General features: G+C 35.7%; 1 protein-coding gene across 3 annotated transcripts in view; it reads left to right on the top strand.

Annotated features, from left to right (window-relative positions):
* The window catches only part of LOC106661783, a 71665-nt gene that overhangs the window by 13389 nt on the left and 33378 nt on the right, over positions 1 to 24898 (top strand). For all 3 annotated transcript variants that reach the window (XM_014385410.2, XM_024229804.1, XM_024229809.1), the window contains exons 8-10: positions 3022 to 3226; positions 4017 to 4338; positions 4759 to 4972. In XM_014385410.2, the coding sequence (XP_014240896.1) occupies positions 3022 to 3226; positions 4017 to 4338; positions 4759 to 4972 (741 nt within the window). The remainder of the gene's footprint in view (positions 1 to 3021; positions 3227 to 4016; positions 4339 to 4758; positions 4973 to 24898) is intronic.

Genomic DNA, 24898 nt, shown 5'->3' with positions numbered 1-24898 from the left:
TATTTATGAATAATTAATATTTCGCTCCACAGTTTATACATCAATATTATATTATTATTTATATTATGAGTATATAATATATTTGATTATTTATGCACTTTTTAAACATTTCGTAATCATTGAAAGTACTTAGGCCGAACAAAACTCCTGTTTTTCAGGGATAAAAAGTTATGTTCCGTTACATACACATTATTACACTGTAAAACAAAAAACCGCACACTTGTATTGATTTTCATGTTTATTTTATGCCAATTTTCATACTCTTATGAATTTCAGCTTTGTTTTGAACGACAGTTTGGTAGAACATGCTTATACTTGAACAAAATACATTGTACTGCATTTTATGCTCAGCATACTTTACACTACATTTACACACACATTTCGGAAGTTTGTGAGTTGTCTTACAAATATATCAAGCAAATCTTGTTATAATAACAAAACTTCATTAAAAAGTTTGTATACACACAAAGGCAAAAACAGGACACTTGTATTGATTTGATTGTTTTTTATATATTTTTTTATATTCCAAGTCTAATCTCGTTTTACGTAAACAAACTTATTTTAATTTTCTTACACTTGTGTATTTCAGCCTTGTTTTGAACAGGTTTTGTAGTACATGCTTTTATTTGACAAAAATATATTGTACTGCATTTTATACTCAGCATACTTTATTATTTTATACACAATATTTATACACATGATTCTGATTTCGGAGGTTTGTAAGTTTTCATACAAGTCATCATACAAATCTTGTTATAATAACAAAACTTCATTAAAAAGTTTGCATATCCACAAAGACAAAAACCTGACATTCGTATTTTGTTGTTTATTTTATGTCAAGTCTCATCTCTTTTTATATAAACAAACTTTTATCAATTCATTTTAATTATTTTAATTTAATCCAAATTAAACGAGATCAGAAATCAATAAAGTAAATTAAATGGTTCTCTATGCATAACCGTAATACACTGTCGATTTATTAAAAATTTATTTTTTCGCATACAAACAACACGGAAACAAAGTATTTGTCATTTTGGTTGGTATTCAACGTGAGTTTTCTCTTCCAACCAAATGTAATCAAAACGAGTTTTTACTATAAAAATTTGACAGAAATTTGTCCAAAATCTAAATTACGAGTACTAAACAAACATCACCATTAGGGGAAAAAAGGCGTATTAAAATTTTCGGTCGGTTTGAGGATAAAATATGAAAAGTTTTAGTTCGATTGAAAAGTTCATTCGTACAGATTCTAACAAGTAAACAGTTGGCTTAATGAGAAAGAAGGAACCTTGCTGAAACCACTTAGCGCGTTCATTGCATAACAACAACTTTTTAAAAAGAGATGTTATTTCCTCCAGATGAGGTCTGTAATATAGTATACAAAAAGATATGTAATATTTAAATTTTACAAATTTTGGGTCTATTCTAATAATAAATTTTGACGTTAGTAGACTTATACTTATATAATTAGGAATAATTAGCTTTGATGTAGATACTATTAAGCAGGTTATCCTTAATTAAGAGAGGTATTACATCAGGAAATGCCTCTCTAATTAATTTGTATTTATGAACCTGAAACAACAGTACTGAAGACACAATGACGATGACTATCTGATGAAAATATATAAAATTTTTTAAACTGAACTTATGTAATACTTATTGTACTTAAAAACTTGTCGATCTACAGTAATTGTGCTCATTCCTTCCGACTGGTAATTTATATCGCAAGTTTGTATTCCATAAGGAGAACCGCCGATAGTAGGATAAACTGAATAACTTTCGATGCACCAATATTAGCAGCTGATCGGCCGGATTAATTGATAAACGGAATCCGACTAGACAAGGGCAGATAAAAACCTGGTACAATGTTTGTGCGACTTTAATCTTGGTTAACCAGACTTGCAACGTTATATCAAACAATTCAGCGGAATTATATTTATCCTCTGATACGCAAGGGACATATTTGGAAACCAATGGATTTGCATATTTTCATTTTCCCTGATGGAATGTCAGCTACGACAGTGCATAAAAGGTCAAGTGGTCTACGACATTTCTATGCCATCCGAAAAAGACTAATGTGATTTAAAGCTAAGGACTTCCAGAGGGGTTAACATCCCTCTCGAAAAGGAATTTACAATTTGCTGATATATTGACGGATCCAGGATGCAAAATAGGCTGGGACGGGAGTATTTGGTCGCCTCGAAATCAAGCACCTCAAATTAAATAGGTCGTCCCAGAACAGGTGTTAAGATAACGAAGAAGCGGATGCCCTTAACAGACAGGGTGCCGCCCTTCGTATGACCCACCCCTTTGCGGAATAGGAATTTATATTTTATTATTATGTAGTATAAAGAGATGGGAGTGAAGAAACAATGGGAATCTCTCACTGGACATAGTGTGTCGAAGAGAAAATCAAACATACAACAAAATCTACAATACAACCTTGGAAGAAAAACCACGACAAATTATTTACCAGTTTAGCACAATAGCTTTTAAGGGTGCAGTATAACATAACTCATGAAACCTTCATCAATCGACAATCAATCATTCTGAACAGTGGTTACCTTTGTCACAGAGACTGGTTACCTTAGACTTACTGTCCCTCTCGATTTCCTATATTTAGAGTCAGATAGTTTTTATCTTTTTATAAATTCTCTAATTTCGTGGTCCGCTTGACCAATTAATATATTACAATTAATTAAGGTTTTTAGTTGATAAAAAAGTCAATGGCACGAGCAGGATTCGAACCCACGATCTTCGGCTGAGATGGGAAGTTGGTGTCCGAGTGGATCGAGGTCACGAGAGCTCAAGTGGTAGAGCAGCGGCGTATCAAGCCGAAGATCGTGGGTTAGAATCCCGCTCGTGCCAATGACTTTTTTATCTCAACTAAAAATCTTATAAAGTTAAGGTGGGCACTTACTGTTATCAATATGTATTTCAATCATTGGGGTCATTATAGCCTATAACCATTAAATGAATCATTGACCATGACTAAACAGTGACATATCAACTAACTTGTAGGTCATGCAGAAAACTGTCAGTTTTACCAGAAGAGGAATGTGTGCTGGAAGATTCGCCTCCTGGTTCGAGGCTGTTACCGAAGTTCCCGGAGCAGCAGGCGCACTCTTTCGAGTCGTACTTGCTGCCGACATCTTCGTCTTCGGCGCACGTTATGAGGCAACTGAGTGACCCGACCACATCCAGAAGCACACGAAGACCCCTTCAGGTAGATTTCGTTTGAGTCACAAGTTACTAACCACCAACAATTTACCACCAACCAAGTTAACTATCCACTAGTTAATACATAATATATGAAATAGAATATGTGTCAGAACGTTCAAAGTGCACTTATTGAAATGATTGATCTTATGATAGAATCACATATTTTTTAAACAAATTTATCATAATACTTTGTACTGTTTTCTTGTTATCTGACAAAAATTAAAATAAAATCACAGATTTCATGGTTAGGAAGCAATTGCGGTAAAGAAAATACCATGGTGATTCATGAAATTGTTCAAAGTCATTAATTCATCCATTCTTGAATCAGTAAATTTTAGTAATGTCCGAACTTCACAATTTTAAGTTAGCTAGACTATTTGGACACATGGATAAAATTAAAACGTACTTCTTCGGGTTACGGTTGGCCGCGAGAGTTAACGTTACGCTAAGTGAAGTCCAAAGTTAGGAATGCGGTAAGGTTAAGATTAAGGAATAATTTGTAAAAAATTAATTGTACTTTTAATCTAAGGTCCAAGGTTGAGATGAAAAAGCAAGTGTCACGAGTGGGATTTGAACCCACGACGTACGGCTCAATACGCCGCTGCTCCAACCACTTAAGCTATCGTGACAAGAAGTCAAAGACAAAGGTCGTGCTTTTTCCCCCGCTTGCTTTTTCTTCTCAACCAAGACCTTAGATTAAAAGTATAATTAATTAAAATAATTAATAGGTCAAATATGACTACTAAATAAATATATAGATCAATTAAGGAATAGATTAACAATCATGTTCGAAGGTGTCCTCCAGTTCTTCGACCGCGCCGAAGGTACAGGATTCAGGACTGGGCTCGGAAGTCCGCATAGCCTCGCCGACGTTCACGACCTTACAAGACACTCTGACCCAGTTGGTGAACATTTCTTTCGCCTCGGACCAAGAGGGAGACCTCTCGCTCAAAATGCCGGTGACGCCCCTTTCACCGGAAACGCCTTTTAAGACGGGGGCGGATGTCACTCCCAACTCTCCCAACAGGAACTCGTCTTCCGACACCTCGCTCTCATTCCAGACGCCGACCGAGATAAGCCCCGGCAATGAGTCGCCCATCGGCATCTCAACGAACGGTAATCTCGATATAATCTTAATCCTTGTTATCTTTCAAAGGTACATTTCCGATTTCAATTATTTTATCGTCAACATAAATTGATATAGATTTATTTACGGAATGTTTTCAACCCAGTACATTATATTTATGAATTTAAAATTTATAATATGTATTAATTCATAGAATTATACTTAATAAGATATACAAAAAGAGGTGTGTTTTGGCTGAATTCATAAATGTCAACCACAAATTTTGCATTGATTCATGCTAATAAAATAATAATAAAACCAAAATCGCTGCACTCCTGATTATTGTTTATGTTGGTTTGTTTAAAGAAAAAACTTATTATCATTTTCAACCTGTTTAAACAGTCGTAAGGTTAATAACTTCTGTGCGAACAATGATAATAATTATTATTATTCAATTTTTCTTTTGGCAGATAAAATCACCGAGCCCCGACGGGAAAAGGAGTCGGTCACAGTCCTCGTCGATGACAAGCCGTTGATCCTGGAACCTGCCAAGGACTCCCTCGCCCCAGGACCCACCGAGTTGTCCCGAGTGCCTTCAAAGAGGCGGCTCGTCCGTTCTTTGGCCAGGATCAGCTCGGAAATGCCGCTCGATCTCCCCTATGATGGTCCTGAAACCTCCACCAGGTGCGACTTATGAAATAATTTTCAACCCATCCTTATCCCAAATTTACCGATTGTTGATATATTAATTCTATAAAAATTTCTACATCGTAATTTGATAAATAAGTTTATTGTAGGTGAAGATATAATAGGGCGGGTTTTCTGCGCCATTTGACAGCTATTGTATCCCCCGTTTTGTACCTACCACTAGTGAGTCCTACTTCATCAAGAAATTTGATTACTAGGCAAAGTTTCAACGGTTGAATTTCTTCTACAGTTATGCTGCACATCCCAAAGCATTTCCTCCAGAGGATAAGTGTAGCGCTTATTACTGTCTCCTCTGCTTCTTTGCAGAATCTGCACGTACCGTATTGGTCATACCAATCTTTCTCAAAAGTCCATTGAGTCTACAGAGCCCTGTTAGGACTCGAAGTTTTTTCCTGTTTGCTTTGATCATTCTGTTCTAAGGGCCGCGGTGGCCGGGAGGTTAGAGCGTCCGACTCGTATTTGTCACGCTAGAGGTCCTGGGTTCGAATCCCAAATTTGTTAACGCCCATGGCTTATTAAGAGAGAATAGTATGAAAGAAGTATGGTAAAGTGGTTTGATCCCTTGTTTGCGACACTCAACGGGTGGTTGGCCGTTAAGCCGTCCTGTATGGCTGTATGACAGGCATTACTTTACTTTTTTTATATTCTGTTGATTTTTCCTTTCGGAACTCGCTACGAGATTCTTGGATTTTCTATGTCCGATGAGTCAATTTCACCGTTTCCTCTTTTTCCTCCGTTTCCTACGTTTATCTATGTTACTTATAAATAGTGTGGAAACCAATGGAGCAGAAATGGTCAGATCTGTTAGCGGCATAAAAGCAGATTTATATTAGAACGTGCAGGGAACGGGACGGCTGTCTTGGGCACGTCAACTTATTATCTCATTGTTTTCAAGTAGGAGAGTTCACATTAGGGCGTCACAGGGCGGTCACGGCGGTAAACCCCGTACGGGGTCCCCGGAGCCAGCCCGCAGCCTACGATTCTTTCCCCGTCCCGTATAGTATGAACTCCACCCCCGTCAGTACTCAACACGTAACAGAAGTGAAAAACATTGACGAGTCATTCTAAAGTAGCCATAAAAACTTTTCCTCGTCATAGTTCAACTCCTTGTAGGGGGTAACGAATTCACCTTCTGATCCCCTTTTCTTCCAAGCTGGATGTACATCCCATCTTCTCGTCTTTTCGCCTTCTTCCTCATCAAAAGCTACAGCAATAGCTGCTAATTTAACAGTGTTAAAGTTCATGTTATTATCGCGCGCACATGCAAAAAGCACTTCCCGATGTGAACGCTAGTAAAACTGATGAAAAATTGAGTAAGCAGCCCGGTGTAATGTAAATACAAACGCCTTACGGGACTCGTTCTCCACACGTCCCGTAAGATGCCTGTCACGTTCTAATATAAATCGACCTTTAAAGCCTCCTTCCAAGGGTATCCGCTCCTCTATTTCTACATATCCTGGAACTCAGCAGGGAATAATTTTGCGTACCTAATTGATTTAATTTAGTTTTGCAATTTAGCACCATCCTTAAGATAATAATGTTTGAATTTATCTTGTGGCTTCGTGCCTGTTTATCTGATATGATAATTATGCCTGTTTTGTACTCTTTGTGGACTTCATCCTCGACAATACTGGTACGATTTCCCATGGGTTTTGAGTATTGGTGCCATGGCCGACCAATCCAGCCCCCGAACCTTCTTTCTATCCAGATCTATCAATGTACCAGCATATAGTGCCGTTCTCAACAACCCAACAGATCTATCAATTTTTTTCCACTCATTTTCGGTACCTGGACATTTTGCTTGAATTCAAAAATTATGTTCATGTCGTCTCTGGGGGCCATGAGTATTGGGGTGGTTGAGGTTAGGTTGTTATTATTATTATTTTTTTTTATTTATTTATTTTTTTTATTGGCCTTATGATCTTGCATATTAGCCATAGTACGAATTCTTGTTCAAATTGGGGGTTATCGGGAAAAAAGGGCCAGGGTCGACGGTGGGAATCGAACCCACGACCGCGGCGTAAGAGTCTCTCATGCTAACCACTCGGCTACCGCGGTCCCCTGGGTTGTTATTAGTTCTCTATTTTTTAATCCTGTTGAAGGTTTCTGTTTAGTGATGTATGTGATGTATCTGATGGTATATGCTGATCACGTTATTATATAGCGGTGGGATATTGGGACCAATTTTCTCCATACAACGCTCTGTTACATGAGAGTCTCTGTATTTTTGTGAGTTCATTCTGTTTTGTTATCTGTTTTTTTTTTTTTAATTTTTTTTTATTTATTTGTAGCCTATACATACTTGTACATAATACAAATGTGATCTCAATGTATATTGTTTACCGCTCGGTCACAGCACTAACACTGATGCCAGCGCTGCACCCGGAGGACACATGCCATGAGAAGCCAGCCAGTGCTGGCACTCATTTTAATAGATTAAGGGGCAAGGAGGTCTCGGGGCCATCGTCGTTTTAGGCGACGTGGTGGATTCTCGGGATGGGAATATGTGAAGAGGGCTTTAGCGATAGGGTTAGGATGGATCGATAGGTTGGTATGAAATTTTTGGAATCGGAAATGGATCAGTTCGTGGACAAAAGGAACGTTGAGGTCTTTGTGGATAGTGAGGTTAGAGACGTAAAAAGGAGCTTTGACGATTTGTCTGAGGACTTTTGATTGGAAGGACTGGATACGCTGGATATTGGATGGTTTGGCGGAACCCCACAGTTCCACACCGTATGTCCAAAGTGGTCGCAGTAAAGTCTTGTATAAGGTCAGTTTAGTGCTGATGGTTAACCCGGATTTTGGTCCTAGTAGTCTGCGTAATTGTCCAAGTCTTCTGTTGAGTTGTTGTCTTTTAAGTCTTGTGTGGGGATTCCACGTCAGTCTGCTGTCAAGGTATAGTCCTAGGTATTTGACTTGAGTGGAAGTCGGTATCTCTTCATTGTTGATGTATAGTGGAGGGCAAGACTGTTTTTTCAAAGTGAACGTACATTGTTTTGTTATCTGTATGACTTTATTCGCCAGGCTATCACACCGTAGTGAGGATAGGGCACACCATCATGGTGTACCTCCAGAGCAGTTCTGGACTATATTTCCAGTTTTTTCTTGCTATCCTTCTGCACATCATTAAAGCACGTGTGGCATTCTTCATAGTGGTGCCAATATGTTTCTTGAATGCCAGTGCTTTGTCTATTGTAACTCCTAGATATTTGGCTAAGTTTTTCATTTCTATCTCAATGTTGTTGAATCTTTGTCTCATGTGATCTATTTTTCTTCTTCTTGTAAAAGCAAGTTGTTTATTTTTATTAGGGTTAATCCCTAGCCTAGACGTTTTACACTATTCATCTGCGAGTTTTAGACTTCTTGGATGATGTCACAGTATTTCTTCGATTTTTCTTCTTGCAGTCAGGACTATATCGTCCGTATAGCCTTCACATTTTATTCCTTTGAGATCCAGCTTCTCAAGCTGTTTATCAACATCAGAGTGATGATAACCCCACCCTGCGGACATCCTTTGGTTGTACTAAGCGGAATAGAGTCTTTTCCTATAATCTTCTCAGCTTTCCTGGTTCTTAACATTTCTCCATAAATTTCAAATTTCAAGTTTATCAATTTTTCTAATATTGGGGGGAGTACTTACGAACCGCTCATGAAACTTGTTTAGTAGCAACTTAGTAATGCGAATTCCGTAGGTTCATAATTATATATATATTATTAGGAACTCTTAGTAATAATACAAAATTATTAAATGTTAATGCATAATGAGCATCAGCCGTAATATAATCAGTGTTGTTTGAAAGCAAAGTTGAAGTTCGTTAGGCATGCCATGTCAAGCATGATATTCTATCAGGAGTTTAAAATAAAACCCTTTCCCATTAAAAGAACAATAAAAATAGTAAAAAATATGATTTTTAGGTGAAAAATACATTCACTAATAAAAAGATGAAAAGAAAATAACAACGTCGGTGAGCTGGATCGACAGAGAAATTTTTAAATACCAAGCAGACCCTGAGAGTTTCTGAATAGTAGACGAGGGATCATTCCCACCCGGCTCAGAATAGGCCATATGCGGTTCAAGCTACTAATTGCACGGAAAGAATTCGTTTTGTGTTTCAAATTATTTATTCTGAAATGCTGAGTTATATCACATGATAATGTATACTTTGAATATGTTTCAGATAATGTATGTACTAATTTTGCTCATTTATGTATTATGACGATTAAACAAAAATGAAAGTTTTCAGTTTCAAATACCCTGAGCGTACGAATTATTTTTCAAGTTTGCAAAATATTTATTATTAGCTATTCAACAATTACCGATTATTTTCATCTATCAAAGATGTTTTCTCACTGGGTTTTCCGTTTCTCAATGCGATAATGGGTGTGTTTTTATTTTACTAAATTGCTATTAATTTATAAGGAAATAAAAAAAACGATGTGATTGGATTTCAGTTGTTGTCATTAGCAGCGAAGTCAGATAGTAGTCGGACTCAGTCCTATCTAGGGCAGAAAATTTTACTAACTATATTACAAAGAAAATTTCACCTAGTTTATATTGTAATTAGTAACTTATTATCAACTCCGAGTTTACTGTACTTGTCACACCGACCTTCGTAAAACGATCAACGCGTATAGGCAGCTCAGAGATGATTAGTACTGATGAATCCGGCAGGCCGTTAAGAAACATTATGCAAATGTATTTTTGTTTTTTCATTCGACGAATGGGATCAATATAGTTGGTAGAAAAACAAAAACACTATCCTTTGTGTCACCCATCGATATTTTTCAAGTTATTTCTTTAAACACCGACTTTAATTTTAACCAGTTTTTCTTTATGTGAAAACGCTTAAACATATTTGTATGGCACTGTGTATTTACTTGTTATTATCACACGATTTTCTCAGAGGCTACCTTTACCGGCTAAATACGGTGGTTTCCGTTTTGAATAATAATTCGTTGCGTATGAGAGGGTTTTCAAGAGTACATATTTTTATGAAATTATAAGAAATAAATGTTTTAAGCTTTGAGTCTTTTCAGATACAATAATTTTTTAAATTAAATAAGTAATTAACTTGTATCTTTTACAGTAATGGAAAATTTGTTTCGTCCCTCTCTGCAATTCTTAACTGCCCTTGAACCCAAAACGGTTTTCGATTGCTTTAGGTTCACGGAATGGAAGTTATCATTGATCGCCCAATTAAATATATCATCATTGCTTCAGATTATTAAAATTCGCTTCTGTAATTAGTTGTTTTGCACCATCACATCAAGAATGATAGGATCCGATAATTCTGCGCAAGATTCTGCTTTGACCGTTTGCAATTTTCAGATGGACCCCAATCCCATTTTTGAATAGATTTTCTTATCAATTTTGAAGAGATGTTCAGTCATTTTGTTAATAAGTTACCAGATATAAAGTGAATGGTTGTTCAAAATTAATAAAAATAAATAAACGTTGCGCTCCACGATATCCTCACTTTTACCGCAAAATTTTCATGTTGCGTGTTTGAGACAATTTGAGGTATATCGTTGGATGTTGAGATCAGGTCTACCTACACTACTAGACTAGCCTAACTAGCCTACTAGTACAACTACTAGTACTGAACGCCATCAGGACTTCCGCCTCACCACCATCATCTGCTCACCAACAAGTGTCAACGCCTAATATCAATAATTCTTGAGAAATAACCGTCTGCCGGCAAAATATTAATTCTGTTCCAACAGGTTCTAATGATAATGATTTACACGTGAATTGTATTAAATTTCTGTCTTATAATATTGCAGGTATTAATAACAAAATAAGAGATTTTTTATTTATTTCATTTCTCAGATCTTTTGATGTATTTTTCCTTTTTNCCTTGCCGTATTAAGTTTATTTTCTTGTTTGAATTATATGTAATTTTTATTTTTTCTTCTTGTATGCAATAAACTTATTATTATTATTATTATAGACTACTGGTATAGCACCAAGTATGCTATTTCCTTGCTTCCTTTTTATATGTAAATTGTAAAGACGTATGGTACTTCAAAAGGTACTGCAGCTGACTAACATTAAAAAAAAATCATCCAAATATTTACAGATAAATTTTATAGTAGTTGGGCTACTACTGTCTTTCAAATCCGCCATTAACGGAGACAGTACCCCCTCATGGTCACACCATTTACCTGTTTATAGAAACCATCAAATTTGAAGTAACCTGTCATACTGGGAAGTTCCAATACTTCAATAAATAAAATCAACGGCAGGGTCACCAGAGTACAAATTTTTAACCGAATTCGGTATATTATGTACATCACTAAATTTAGAAGGACAGACGTGAACAGCAACTTAACCTTTGTGTTCATGGACGTAACCTCAGTTTTAAATTAAAAGGAATTGAGAATGGTATACTTATTGTACTTTAGTACCATCCCTTTCTGCTCGAACTATTTAGAAAGTATGTATTACGGGGACTGAATTATTGACACAATCAGTGAGGTTCACCATCTAACTAATTTTTGGTAAACCATAGTTCTTCGGTGCAATAGTCTCGCGATTTTTTATTGTAAAATCCTGCCTTTTTTCTATGTGGTTCACTCCACCAACCTTGGACACATCAACGTATTATTGTTGTTCGCATTCAAACATCAAAATCGAATCTTTCTTTTATAGGCAATGTGTGGTTGCACCACTCAACATTGTCTGTAATTTAGTCTTCTGCTCATCCTTTTCATTAACACATTCTTATTCCATTTATCTGCTTTCACTAAAACAGTTTTCTCGAACTCTCTTAAAAATTTCCTTGCCTTTTTGCTAAAACTATCAAGAAAATCTATTTTTTTTATTATGTGCAGTCATTTCTTACAATATTGGTGGCTTCAGATCTCTCTTAATTTCTTTTATCCAAACTTTAGATGTCACTAGTTATCATTGCAATGTCTGTAAATCAAAAATTGATAAATTGTTGTAAGTCAAGTTAAAATTTGGATTCAAAGCTAGGATCTCAGAACTTCTTTAGGTACTTTAATGTCAGTGAGATTCTCTAGAACCGTACCTGTGTCATTGCCATGGTTCATACCTTGAGGATTCTAGTTAAACAAGACTTTAATAAACTTTTCATCAATTTTTGTTTTTATGTTAAAACGTTTCTGAGGGAGTTGTCGGTGACCGCAACGGTTTAGGCGTTGACACGGCACTTATCACTAAAGTAAAGGGTCGGGGTTCGAATCCCGTGACCCTGCATTCGAACCAGGCGTTCTTACAAACGGGTTGTTTCAAAAATACCGGCACCCCGAGGGTTCATGGAACCTTGTAGTTGAAATACCCTTGCAAAATAAAATAAATAAAATAATAAAATTCTGTAGCATTAATTCTCAGTTTGTTATTAATTATGATTTCCGATCCATTGTATTTAGTGGTCTATTGACCAAATCACTCCTTTCAATTAAATAATAATTAATTAAAAATGGCAAAAAGGCGGGCAAATTCGAAAGGTTGTAGGCTGAGATGAGGAGTTGGTGTCCGAGTGAATCGAAGGATAGCTCAAGTGGTTAGAGCAGCGGTGTATTCAGTCGAAGGTCGTGGGTTCGAATCCCGCTCGTGACACTAATTTTTTCTCTCAACCGCCTTAGCATAAAAATTGGAAATAAACGCCTTTTAAACGCAACACTGGGCTGACTCGCACGAAATTCCACATAAATAAAATAATAAAATAACTCATTTGTATGTAAGTTTTAGTTAATTTTATTATAAAAATAATAGGAGTATTGATGTGAAATCAGTTAATGTGTAGGTTCTAATATTTAAGCCCCGACGTAGGTTTTATAATAATTTAATTATTTATATTTTAAATGTAAGACTTGATCAAAATGAAAAAAAGAAGTGTGACTTCACGATAGTTAAGTGGTAGAGCAGCGGCGTACCTGGCCGAAGATCGTGGGTTCGAATCCCGCTCGTGACACTGACTTTTTTATCTTCACTAAAAACCTTAATTAATTGAAAGTATACAGATTATTTATATGATATTATTATTGAAACAATCTTTTTCAAATACTTTATATGTTATAAGACAAGTCGATAACTTAAAGGTAAAACATTGAGGGAAAAAATGTTCAATTAAAATTTGGTAAATATCATGGGTAGAATATTGCATATTACAGTTAAGAACGTCCTCTTTGAAAAATTGAACATCTTTATCGAAGCTGTTTATGTTTGTTGAATAAATGCAAAAATATTTCCATTAGAGAACGGTCTTAATAGAGGGGCCCTAATGATTCACAATTTGTGAAGATCGATCTATCGACTATCAACTAATTCTACAAAATGAGGCATGCGAAGGCAGCTTAGAGCTAGATGAACAAGATATTTCTTTTTCACGGTGGTAGGTTGATGGAAGGAACGTCCTTGAATGTTATAATGAACGGGCAACAAGCGTTTGATGCTTTTCTAAACTATCAGGAAACATCATACTTTGTTCTGTTGTTAATGATACAACTATCAAAGGGTTATTTTGTTAAAATTTAGTCCTTAAAAACCCTAATAATATAATGGGAATAATAGATTCGTAAAATTTTATCTACCTTTAGATCTTTAAAAATAATAATCTGTTATATGTTTGATTAAATAATCTGAAGGGGGTTAAACTTTATTTTCCAAACATTGCTCCATTTTTGCAATTTTTGACATGTCCAATTTTGAAACGTAAGTGAAGCTTGCGTAGAAGAGAAATTATACAAGGTGTCCTTTTTAGATGTCCAGGCTGAATCTTGAACCAATGACGCTATCAAAAAAAACAAAAAAAATACGTGTTTAATATATTTTAGTCTAGTTTCAAATTGTTATCTTTTTTTGATAAATATTACCTATTCATTACATTTAGAAACATTTTCTTTATCGTGCCAACGTTTCGATCTTTATTGAGATCATCTTCAGGGCCTGGAATTTACAAACATTGTTTACATATAACAATTACATTTTGGATGTTATATATAAAGAATGTTTGTAAATCCCAGGCCCTGAAGATGATCTCAATAAAGATCGAAACGTTGGCACGGTAAAGAAAATGTTTTTCTGAAACCTACATCACACCAGACCGCATCTCACGATTTCTAAATAAATATCGATTAACTAATCACCACACACTATTCATTACATTCAAAATGAACCGAAGAGCACATTTTTCCGATCAACAGCGAGTTCCATCCAGTTGGATCCGAGTGGGTGTGGATACTGGTAGTAGTCCCGAATTTCAATTGAACTAATGACGGTATTAAAAAAAGGTTTCAAATTTTTATCTTCTTTTTGGATAAATATTACAGGGTACCTCAGGCCCATTTCAACTTCAAAATTTCAAATACGACCCGATACATTCTGTCACAATTTTAAAGGATTATTTTATTTTAGCTGAAAACAATGGTGCAATAGGATTTTAAATTGGCCAAAAAATTACTTAAGTTATGACAAAATGTTTGAAAACGCATTTCGTTTGTTTGTTATTAATTCAAAAAATTTGCTTCTTCAGCAAACTAAATATCAATACCTTTATTGTTTAAATTTTGTCATTGTTTGTCAAACTCGCATTATAAGAGCAAATTTTAATTCTTAGAAGTAAATTTTACAATAGCACCTATTCGTTACATTCAGTATTCCATCCAAAATGAACATACTTTATTCGTGTTGCTCGAATATGAAGAGATACGGATCAGTTGCTGTACCATCACCAAGAAACGGGCAGCGTAGTTTCGACGAGATGAATATTTTACTGTATGCTAGCGAAAATCCGAATTCCTCTATCCGAATTGTTCGAAGTGTTTTAGGTATTTCAAAAAATAAAATTAGTGGTGTATTCCGGACTTACAATTTTAAGCCGAATCTCTCTCATCTTGTTCAGGGACTTCGGGACTCTGATTATGACAGGCGTCTAACGTTCTTTGCACAAATGTCGATTTGGGAGGCTGAAGAAACGTTCTTCCATACATCCTAAGGGCTGATGAATCCAAGTTCACCTCTGATGGCTAAGCCGTTGGAATTTTCCAACGTGGGCAGAGGAAAATGCAAGAATTTCGTAATCTTGTCATAATCAGGTGGTTCACAGGATCATTGTTTGGCAAGTACTTCTCGGAAATAAATTAATTGATCCTTATATCTAATTAGTGCTCATTTCCTCAATTTTTTGAGGGAGGTATCACCAACACTATTAGATTATGTTCCTCCGCTACAACGACAAAGAATGATTCTCAAGCTTGATAGGTACATTCAATCCAGCACACAATTCTTTGCAGGTGAAACGTTATTTGAATCATTTCCGAGATAGGTGGATAGGACTATTTTGGGGCCGCTTAGAAAATAGTGTCTACACCAATCATAACCCAGCAACCTCAGTTGAAGAACTGCGGCAAAGGATAGAAAAAGCTTGTCAATCCATCTTCCCTGGCTCTATCGTTCTGACCACCGGTGAAGAATGGTTAAAAAGAGTATTTGCATCTTTACGCAAGGCAGGCAGTTCGAACCAGAAATGTGATTAATAAATAGCAAACCAAATTCTTTGCCATAATTTTGTCATTTTGTGACCAATTTAAAATCCGATTGCACCATTGTTTTCAGAGTAAAAAATCCTTTAAAACGATGTGTGTGTAGCGTAAGGTTGAAGTTATATTGACTCTGAGGTATCTTGTATAATAAATAAATAAATAATAAATNGGGTTCGAATGCAGGGCCGCTGGATTCGAACCCGGGACCTTTACCTTACAGTGATGAGCGCCGTGTCAACGCCTAAACCGTTGCGGCCACCGACGCCACCTCGACCAAATTATTCTTTACATTAACTATACTTTTTATAGTTAATTTACTTTTTTAGTTCTTGGTTGAAATTAAAGTCGTGGGTTCGAATCCCGCTCGTGATACTAACTTTTTCAATTCAACCAAGACCTTACATAAAAAGTATAATTAATTCGCCATAATGTTGAAGTATCAAAGGCGAATTTGAGCGTTTACTTAATATCGTCGAAACGACAGCACGACTTCCGTCAATGCAGTGCCTTGGGTTGGTCAGTGTTTTCCCCAAGGATGAAGCACAGAACCAAGGCCGTCGCGTTGTGGGCGTTCATCGTCTTTAGCGGGAATTCCGGTTAAACGGATGCATTCGTCATGACGCTAGACGGAGAGTCCCAAATGAATTGGACACTCGATAAAGCCGGGTATCTAGTCCATTTCGTTGTTTTCGATTATTTGAAAATCAGGGACAAATCCATTGAACCCGACTGATCGAACGATTGGCACAAATTGCCAATCGCATTCTATTATGATCGATCTTTAATGGAAATAATAGTGTTTTTTTCTTCACGTCCATGCAATTTAAACAAAACATCCATATTGAAGCCGAACTTTGTAGGCAATATGCATACTTTCGACAGTAATGAAATAATCCAACTGACAAATCGCTAAATCCAGATGATTGAGGTTGAAACAAAAGTAACCATCATTTTTATAGGGGAGTCCTTTTTAGATGGCCCAACTGAATTTCTGTTGAACCAGTGACACTATAAAAATATGGGTTTAATATATTTTAGTCGTTTCAATTTTTTTTTATACAAGATATTATTTATTAATAAAGAATAAATTTATTCTTTATTAATAAATAATATCTTGTATAAAAAAAAATTGAAACGACTAAAATATATTAAACCCATATTTTTATAGTGTCACTGGTTCAACAGAAATTCAGTTGGGCCATCTAAAAAGGACTCCCCTATAAAAATGATGGTTACTTTTGTTTCAACCTCAATCATCTGGATTTAGCGATTTGTCAGTTGGATTATTTCATTACTGTCGAAAGTATGCATATTGCCTACAAAGTTCGGCTTCAATATGGATGTTTTGTTTAAATTGCATGGACGTGAAGAAAAAAACACTATTATTTCCATTAAAGATCGATCATAATAGAATGCGATTGGCAATTTGTGCCAATCGTTCGATCAGTCGGGTTCAATGGATTTGTCCCTGATTTTCAAATAATCGAAAACAACGAAATGGACTAGATACCCGGCTTTATCGAGTGTCCAATTCATTTGGGACTCTCCGTCTAGCGTCATGACGAATGCATCCGTTTAACCGGAATTCCCGCTAAAGACGATGAACGCCCACAACGCGACGGCCTTGGTTCTGTGCTTCATCCTTGGGGAAAACACTGACCAACCCAAGGCACTGCATTGACGGAAGTCGTGCTGTCGTTTCGACGATATTAAGTAAACGCTCAAATTCGCCTTTGATACTTCAACATTATGGCGAATTAATTATACTTTTTATGTAAGGTCTTGGTTGAATTGAAAAAGTTAGTATCACGAGCGGGATTCGAACCCACGACTTTAATTTCAACCAAGAACTAAAAAAGTAAATTAACTATAAAAAGTATAGTTAATGTAAAGAATAATTTGGTCGAGGTGGCGTCGGTGGCCGCAACGGTTTAGGCGTTGACACGGCGCTCATCACTGTAAGGTAAAGGTCCCGGGTTCGAATCCAGCGGCCCTGCATTCGAACCCGACATACGTACAAATGGGCTTACCCCAAAGGTTGATATAACCTCTGCTGTTGCGAACCCTTGTAAAAAAAAAAAAAAAAAATTGGTCGATCAGACCACTGACCGTAATGGATTATTCTTTTTATGTAAGATTTTGGTTGAAATGAAAAAGCTAGTGTCACGAGCGGGATTCGAACGTACGACCTTCGGCTAAATACGCCGCTGCTCTAACCACTTGTGATATCGTGACTTCGATCCAGTCGGGCACCAACTCCCCATCTCAACCTTCAACTTTTCGAATTCCCCCTCCTTTTTTTGCCACTTTTCAATTGTCGTGAAATCAGGATTCGATTCTGAGCGACTTATGTAGTGGCCACAGGGAGCTGTTAGTGAAATTGTACTTCTTTTACTTATTGGGGAGTTCGAATCCCGCTCGTGACACTAGGTTTTTCATTTCAACCAAAACTTTACATAAAAAGAATAATTAATTGAAAGCAATTAGACCACTAAACATAATGGATAATGTACGAATGATGCCTTCAAGAGCACAGTTCTTACATCAAAGCACGAGTTAAAATAATGTTGATCACAGTAACAATTAGAACTAATCGATACTGATAATTTTACTCTGCCCGTCTATTCTTAACTGTTTACGTTTTACCCATACGCGCTTTGGATTCAAGCTGAGACGGCGAGAAAAGACGGACCCAGTAAAGTGATCGGTGTCGATTAGTTGAACATGTGTCCATTCACTCTCAACCTGACAAACACCGCCAATTGTAACCAGTGTAGGCTAGAACTGTAGTGACAGGATTTTGGTGTAACTAAACATTTTGTTTACTTGGATTTAGCGCCGTTTAAACTTAGTAGCTATCCGGCTCATCGCCTGAGGTATAAATTGGTCGGATGAAATTTTTTGTTATACCATGCACTTATAACAAAGGAGGTACAGGGATTTTCATCTCCATCCGAGTTAATTGTCAAACTATCATTTAATAAACATATTTAAGTTTCACTGTTGAGTAAATTTTGCGATGTAGCATCGTGTCGCTTCCGCCGTAAAAGTTATGGAGAGTATTTTATCGGAAATTCCAGTTTGTCTTAATCTTAATTGACATAATTTTTTGAGGTCAGTAAAATTTTGACCAAAAGAACGAACATTTCCGAAAAAAAATTGCTGAGGTAGGGGTTTATCACCAGGTTACTGAAAAAATGATTCTCAAAATTCTCCAGCAGATTGTAATGTTTGTGTTTATCCATGTATGGATTTTAGGAACAATAATTATCATTAAATCCATTATATTTCGTGGTCCGATTGACCAAATAACTTCTTTCAATTAATTAATCGTTATGAAAGGTATTAGTTGAAATAAAAAGCGGGATTCGAACCCACGACCTACGGCTAAATACGCCAACTCTCAAAGGAGCGAAAATTCGAAAGGTTGTAGGTTGAGATGGGAAGTTGGTGTCCGAGTGGATCGAAATCACGATAGCTCAATTGGTAGAGTAGCGGCGTATTTAGCCGAAGGTCGTGGGTTCGAATCCCGCTTGTGACACTACTAGCTTTTTTATTTCAACCAATACCTTACATAAAAATTAATTAATTGAAATATCATTAAAGTTGGTGGTAGTTGTTGGTCTGCGAATTGTTAACATGTTATATTGATGTGTCTACTTTCTAACTGGTTCGATGTCACTCAAACGCGTTTCGCCTTTCGTCATCTTCAGTGAGGAAGTGTCTGTTTTGTGTCCAATGTTTTTTCAGTATTTCTGGAGATACGTATTTGATTCAAATGGTCAATTAAAATTTTCAGACTATCAGGCGCAATTAAAGTATTTTAGGTAGCTGGTCATTCGACATATCCAAGATATATTAGACTACATAGTGATTCGCAGTATTGACCGTGAGGTGTACCAGAAAAGATCATCATCGCACAAGCTGAAGTAACTCACTTTCTGTACCTCTAGTACACTGAGAGGCAAAAAATGTGTCCACCCTCGTTTTATTTAGAAAATACTTGCAATCGTTGTATGTAATTATTATTTAAAAAAATTATTAATATTAAAGTTTAAAAAATTAAACTCAGTAAAACAATTTGACTAAAAACGTTCCTGTGGAAACTTTGAAAAAATTATTCAATTCAATTGACGTCAATTTGTGGGCAAATTTAAGATTGTTTTGCTCTGATGATGACTTTAAAATAGGCCGAAAGATTGTCAGTACAAATTGAATTTGCTTTCCAACTCCGTGATCCAAATTATTCGAGAGCCCCGTTTGACAGATTAATATTAAATTCTCTTAGAGGTCACCTGGTGTCAAAGAAGCTCCGTTTCAAATTGCCCCTTTCTTGCCAAATAGTCGCACAACAAATTTTAAATTTGCAAAACATACAGAGGGGTTTTCACTTCAGGTGTCGTGGATGGGGGATCGGAAAAATTCAAGGGGCGGTGTTGGGAATCGAACGTACGACTTCGTGGGCTATGACGCTCGAACCGCAAGGCCACCGAGGAGTAGATAAGGTAAATGAATGGGCTAACATTGTTAAATACGGTTTCAAGGCGAGCCCTGATATGGTGTATTACTGGAAAATAAACAGAAATTCGTATCGACTAAATTAATTGCACGTAATCGGCTCATCTATTATTCAGAAACGACAATAAAACCCACGTTTCAAGGCAAACAAAGAAACAGACGATCAAATTACAAAACCAAATTAGAATATTTGCAAAAAGAACTGTACGAGCCGTTCTAGTAGTCCCTGTGATCTACAAATTGTAAAATAATGCAGTTTTATGGTTATAAAATAAAGCGATTAAATAAATGATTTTAAACATTTTTTATTAATTAAAATACCTTCCATCACTCTTAATAAACTTCTCTCAACACGTTGGCAACTTTTCTGAATAGAATTTTGAGTCTTTATTATTAACAAATTCTGCAAAGCATTTTCTAAAGACTTTTTTTCAACAATTTTTTTAATGTTGTAAACAGTTGTGGATGAGTCTTAAAAAATGGAAGGATGAAGCAGAACCTCATAACCAAGATCCAACAATTTTCGTGTAGTCGAGTGACATGTGGCCGAGCGTTGTCGTGTAACTGAATCAGCCTTTTCCGACTGATCAAAGATGGCTTCAATAATGTCAATTCCTCGTGTATTGCTTCAATTTGAGAGCAATACATTTCGACATGGATTTTTTCGCCAGGATTCAAGAATGTGTAGTAAATCAGCACAAATGAAGACCAACAAGAGTCACCATCATGTTTTTTTGATGAGTTGGTGGTTTTGGAAAATGTGGTGCTGCTTCTTCTTTGTCCACTGTCCAGAACGTCTGCTGCACATGGAATAATTCTATCCGGAAAAGGTTCGTTTATGTTGCGGCGAAGAAATGTTGCGCAACTCATAACGATGATTTTTTTTTCGGCGGTCGTTTAATGCAAGAGCTTTTTTCGAGAACTTTCGAGCTTTTTCACCTTTGCAATTGCCTTAAGGTGGTCAGCGACGGTAACCGGTAACCGAAAGATTCTCTGCAAGTTCTCGAACAGGTAGTTGTTCTGGGATTTTCTTCGACCAAAGCTCGCAGAACATCTTCATCTAGGGATGAAAACCTTCCACGACCTTTGACCCTCCAAGGCAAATGTCTCTCTCTCGAAAATTTTTAAACCATCTCGGAACGGTGACTTTCACTTACACTGCCATCACCCCAAATCTAATTAATGTTTCTGGTCGTTACGACCTAATTGAAACACGTAAAACGAAATTACGCGTTGACATCTTAGTACAGGCTGAATTATTCCCAAGTAAAGCGGTACTGAAGTAAACCAAGTTTAATCATTTAATAGTTATTTCTGAAACATTAAATTATTTCTAAAGTTTCTTATGTAATAATTTTAAATGAAATTCTTACATTACTAACCACACAGAAAAATTGATAATGTATAATGTAAAATGCAAGTTTTAATACTCAGCAAAAATGTCGTTATTTGTTAGACATTTTTTTAACTGGTTAAATTTTAATGTTTTTGTGCAATTTTTCCACGATAATGTAGATATTATTAAATCTAGGTAATAATCTAGCTTTTAATTAAATGCTATTAGGTGAAATGAACCCACCTTTTTATAAATATAAAAGCTTAAATACATATATGTACATATACAGGGTGTTCGGCTACTCGTGTTACAAACTTTGCCGGTAGATTCTACATTCGAAATGGAACCAAAAAGCCCTAAATAACTAAGGTCCGAATCTCAATAGTTTCGGAGTTATTCCACTTTTTCTAATATTTTATGATTTCACGCCCTTGCTTCAAATAAACAATGATAATTCCAAAACTAAAAGGTTTTGGACAAATCTTTGGATGCCATTGGAAATTACGTCAAATTTTCAATAATATGTGATCGTAAATTATAACCGTTGATAAAATAAGCGTTTTAGTAGGTAGAATATTAAATTTTTTTTTCAACGTTGAGAAAGTTACTATGGTGATTCTAAACTACTATTTCCAAACCTAGAGACCAGCAAATTTCAGAAATGCATTTGCAAAAAACTCCATTTAATATAATTTTTAAACATTAATTCACTTCTTTCGTGTTCCGCTTGACCAATTTAATACATGACAATTAATTAAGGTTTTTCATCTCAACTAAAAACCTTAATTAATTGTTATGTATTAATTGGTCTAGAGGACCACGAAAGTAGTGAATTAATGATTTAAACAATGAAGTACACTTCACTAAAGCTCTCCGTCGCCATTTCAATTGTCGTCGAGAATCAAATCGATTACACGACATTTGAAAAATGGCAAAAGGAGGGAAAACTCATAAGGTGGGGTTGAGATAGGAAGTTGATGTCCGAGTGGATCGAGGTCACGATAGCTCAAGTGGTCGAGGAGCGGCGTATCTAGGCGAAGATCGTGGGTTCGAATCCCGCTCGTGCCATTAGCTTTTTTTCATCTCAACTAAAAACCTTAATTAATTGTCATAATTTTTAATGGTGTAATTTCTTCTTTAATTACTTTTTTCAAAGATGATGAAAATGATGGAAAGGAAAAACCGTGGTTGAGATTAATAAAAATAAAATACTTAAGGAATTTTTTTTTAGTTCATTCATTCAAAATTGCCTTAAGTTGTATTTTTATATTTATTATTATCTTTCTACCTTTGCTACCATTGGAAACTACTTTAAATTTTCGATAAGATGTAATCATCAATTGTAAACGACGATGAAATAAGTGTTTTATTAGTAGCTAGAACATTAAAAAATATTTTTTTGTTCAAAATTGAAAAATTTACTATGGTGATTCGAAACTACTATTTTCAAACCTTGAGACCATAAAATTTCAGAAAACGTACTGCATTTAATATCCTTTTTAGTGGCGTAATTGCTTTTTTATTTACTTTTTTAAAATATGAAGAAATTGATGAAGGAAAAAAGTCGTGGTTGATGGATTTGTTTTCCACCTTACAAATCCGTCAACCACGATTTTTTCCTCCATCAATTTCTTCACCTTTGAAAAAAGTAATTAAAGAAGAAATTACACCACTAAAAAGGATATTAAATGGAGTAAGTTTTCTGAAATTTTATGGTCTCAAGGTTTGGAATAGTAGTTTAGAATCACCATAGTAAGTTTTTCAACTTTGAAAAAATATTTTTTTAAAAATGTTCTAGCTACTAAAACGCTTATTTGACCAACGTTTACAAGTTTAGGATTGATCACATCTTATTGGAAATTTAACGTAGTTTCCAATGGTAACAAAGGTTTGACCAAAACCTTTTTGTTTTGGAGTTATCATAGTTTATTTGAAGCAAGGTCGTGAAATCTTAAAAAAATCAGAAAATCAGAAAAAGGGAAATAACTCCGAAACTGTTGAGATTCGGACCATAGTTAATTAGTACTTTTTGGACTCCTTTTGAATGTAGAAACTACTGGCAAAATTTGTAGCCGAACACCCTGTATAGAGAGGTAGTTGAAATAAAACATGAATATCTGCATTATTTTCCGGACAATCCAATATTATTGTCGGACTGTCGATAAGACATATGTTGTGCTATGCTCCGTGTTAAACGTTATGTTTCGGGTTGGAAAATCGGTGTCGGGTTTCCCACGTGCGTTTAGCATAATCGTCCGTACGCACGTGCGTCCTCGACCGATAAGAAGGGCTTCGAAGGGGGCGACGAGCGCCGTGCATTGGAGGGGGCCGCCAGGCCGACTCCGCGCCTCAGTCGCGCTCTGCTTCCCTCCGCCGACCCGGCTTCCTCGTCTCACAACGTCCACGGCTTTTCCACGTTCGACAGCTCTTCGCCTCAGTGACGTGAAAGTGAATTAATTAACGAAACGCCACGATTTTAACACCCAGACGCAATGTACGTACCAGCCAATTTACACTAGAAACTCTAAAAGAACACATATTGCGATACGACCATCGACTATTTTTAATTTATCCTCTCTTCAAATACAGGGATATATACATCAATTTAAGTTTTCCAGTCGGACCTAGAATGAATTTTTGTTTGCCCAACCCATTTTTTAAAATAAATAAAAATGTTACACTAGATAACTAGACCCGAATAAAGTAGACGGGCAGAGATAAAACGTACAGGTCACATCTGTTCTTTTCTGTGCTATTCTCTATTATCAAATGTCGCCCTTTCCGACCGGGAAATAAACGAGATATTTCTTCAGAATAATCATACATTCAAAATTCTTTTAAATATTACGAATACTACTTGCAACGAGTATATTTCGACGTGCACAAACGACATTGGCGTTTTTAACGAAATTACATTAATAATTGTGTTTGGTTGTTCAGAAAGTATACAGAACTGTCACTTCGTATAAAACCTACATACAATTGTCTTCTTCTTTTTTTTGAAGCCTTTATTAAACAATGTTGTACATTTATGTACATTATTTACCTTTATTACATATGATACTTAAATAACACAATACTGTATAGTTTTCGGCCAATAAATAAATAAAAGTGGCAATGATTATGGCACAAGTGTCAAACAATATAGTCTTCGTAAACAATGAGAATATTAGTAATAACTTCTAAACAAAAACAAAAATAATATGGTACAACAGAATAAATAATGTAAACCAAGAAAGAAAATGAAAAAGTGAATTATCACCACAGTTTTAAAACCAATGTATTTGCAACAAATACCATGCATTGGGCGAATAAACACATAAAAAACTCGATTTGTATTTAAATTTAGTCAGTAAATGAATTATCTAATTAAAACGTAACGATTTGAAACTATTTTTTGTGTGCGCAAAATTATGACTGGAATGGTAATAACTCGATTAGCAAACTAATAAAATATTCAATTTAATAATTTAAACTATTCAGGTTTTGTTTAAAAGTTCTTATTATTAAAAAAAAAAAACTTGGCCGAGACTTGCTGG

This window comes from Cimex lectularius, unplaced genomic scaffold, assembly GCF_000648675.2.
Source record: "Cimex lectularius strain Harlan isolate CLEC.00 unplaced genomic scaffold, Clec_2.1 scaffold57, whole genome shotgun sequence".
In the NCBI taxonomy this organism is placed as follows: Eukaryota; Metazoa; Arthropoda; class Insecta; order Hemiptera; family Cimicidae; genus Cimex; species Cimex lectularius.
Note: the sequence above shows the minus strand (reverse complement) of the source record. Positions and strands in the feature narration are given on the sequence as shown.